Raw genomic sequence first — 528 nt, 5'->3', positions numbered from 1 at the left:
CTTTTCGAACAAATATCTTGCCATTTCGCACCCATACAAATTTGTAGGAGAGGTCTTTAGCCATTATTCTAGTAGCGGCGTGCAATTGTTTACTAGCTGGACACAAGTGCTCCGACACGTATACCGGCTTGCGATCACCCGAAATTCCTAGATGCTGAGAACTTAATTTGTCTAGGGGCTGTTTTTTGTTGAACCGTGAGACTGCTGCCAGTAGACTGTCGCGCACGCGTGGTGTTCGTAACTTCACGACGATAGCCCTGGGCTTGTTATTATCCTTGTTTACCTTGGCAACTCTGGTTGCCTGTACTATATCTGAATCGGTTAGGGGTTCGCCAACAGTCTTTGCAAGATGATTCACTGCTAAGATGATGTTTTCGGTTCTATGTTCTGGAACGCCGTTGATTTCTATATTGCTTTGTCGTAGATTTTGTTCGATTAGACACAACCGGTTGGCGTAATCTTTGGATGCAGATTGAAGACTTTCGTTTTCGATTTTTAATTTTCTTATCATCTCGTCTTTTTGATTTA

At 42.8% G+C, this 528-nt stretch overlaps 1 protein-coding gene across 1 annotated transcript; it reads right to left on the bottom strand.

The window, feature by feature from the left end:
• Window positions 1-7: 7 nt before the first annotated feature.
• On the bottom strand, window positions 8-511 carry LOC106119568 (uncharacterized; the record flags this gene model as incomplete). The annotated part of the gene is made up of 1 exon (XM_013314614.1): window positions 8-511. A coding segment is annotated over exon 1 (504 nt), but the record flags the coding sequence as incomplete, so codon positions are not given.
• Window positions 512-528: the final 17 nt, after the last annotated feature.

Source organism: Papilio xuthus, unplaced genomic scaffold (assembly GCF_000836235.2).
Source record: "Papilio xuthus unplaced genomic scaffold, Pxut_1.1 DF827329.1, whole genome shotgun sequence".
In the NCBI taxonomy this organism is placed as follows: Eukaryota; Metazoa; Arthropoda; class Insecta; order Lepidoptera; family Papilionidae; genus Papilio; species Papilio xuthus.
Note: the sequence above shows the minus strand (reverse complement) of the source record. Positions and strands in the feature narration are given on the sequence as shown.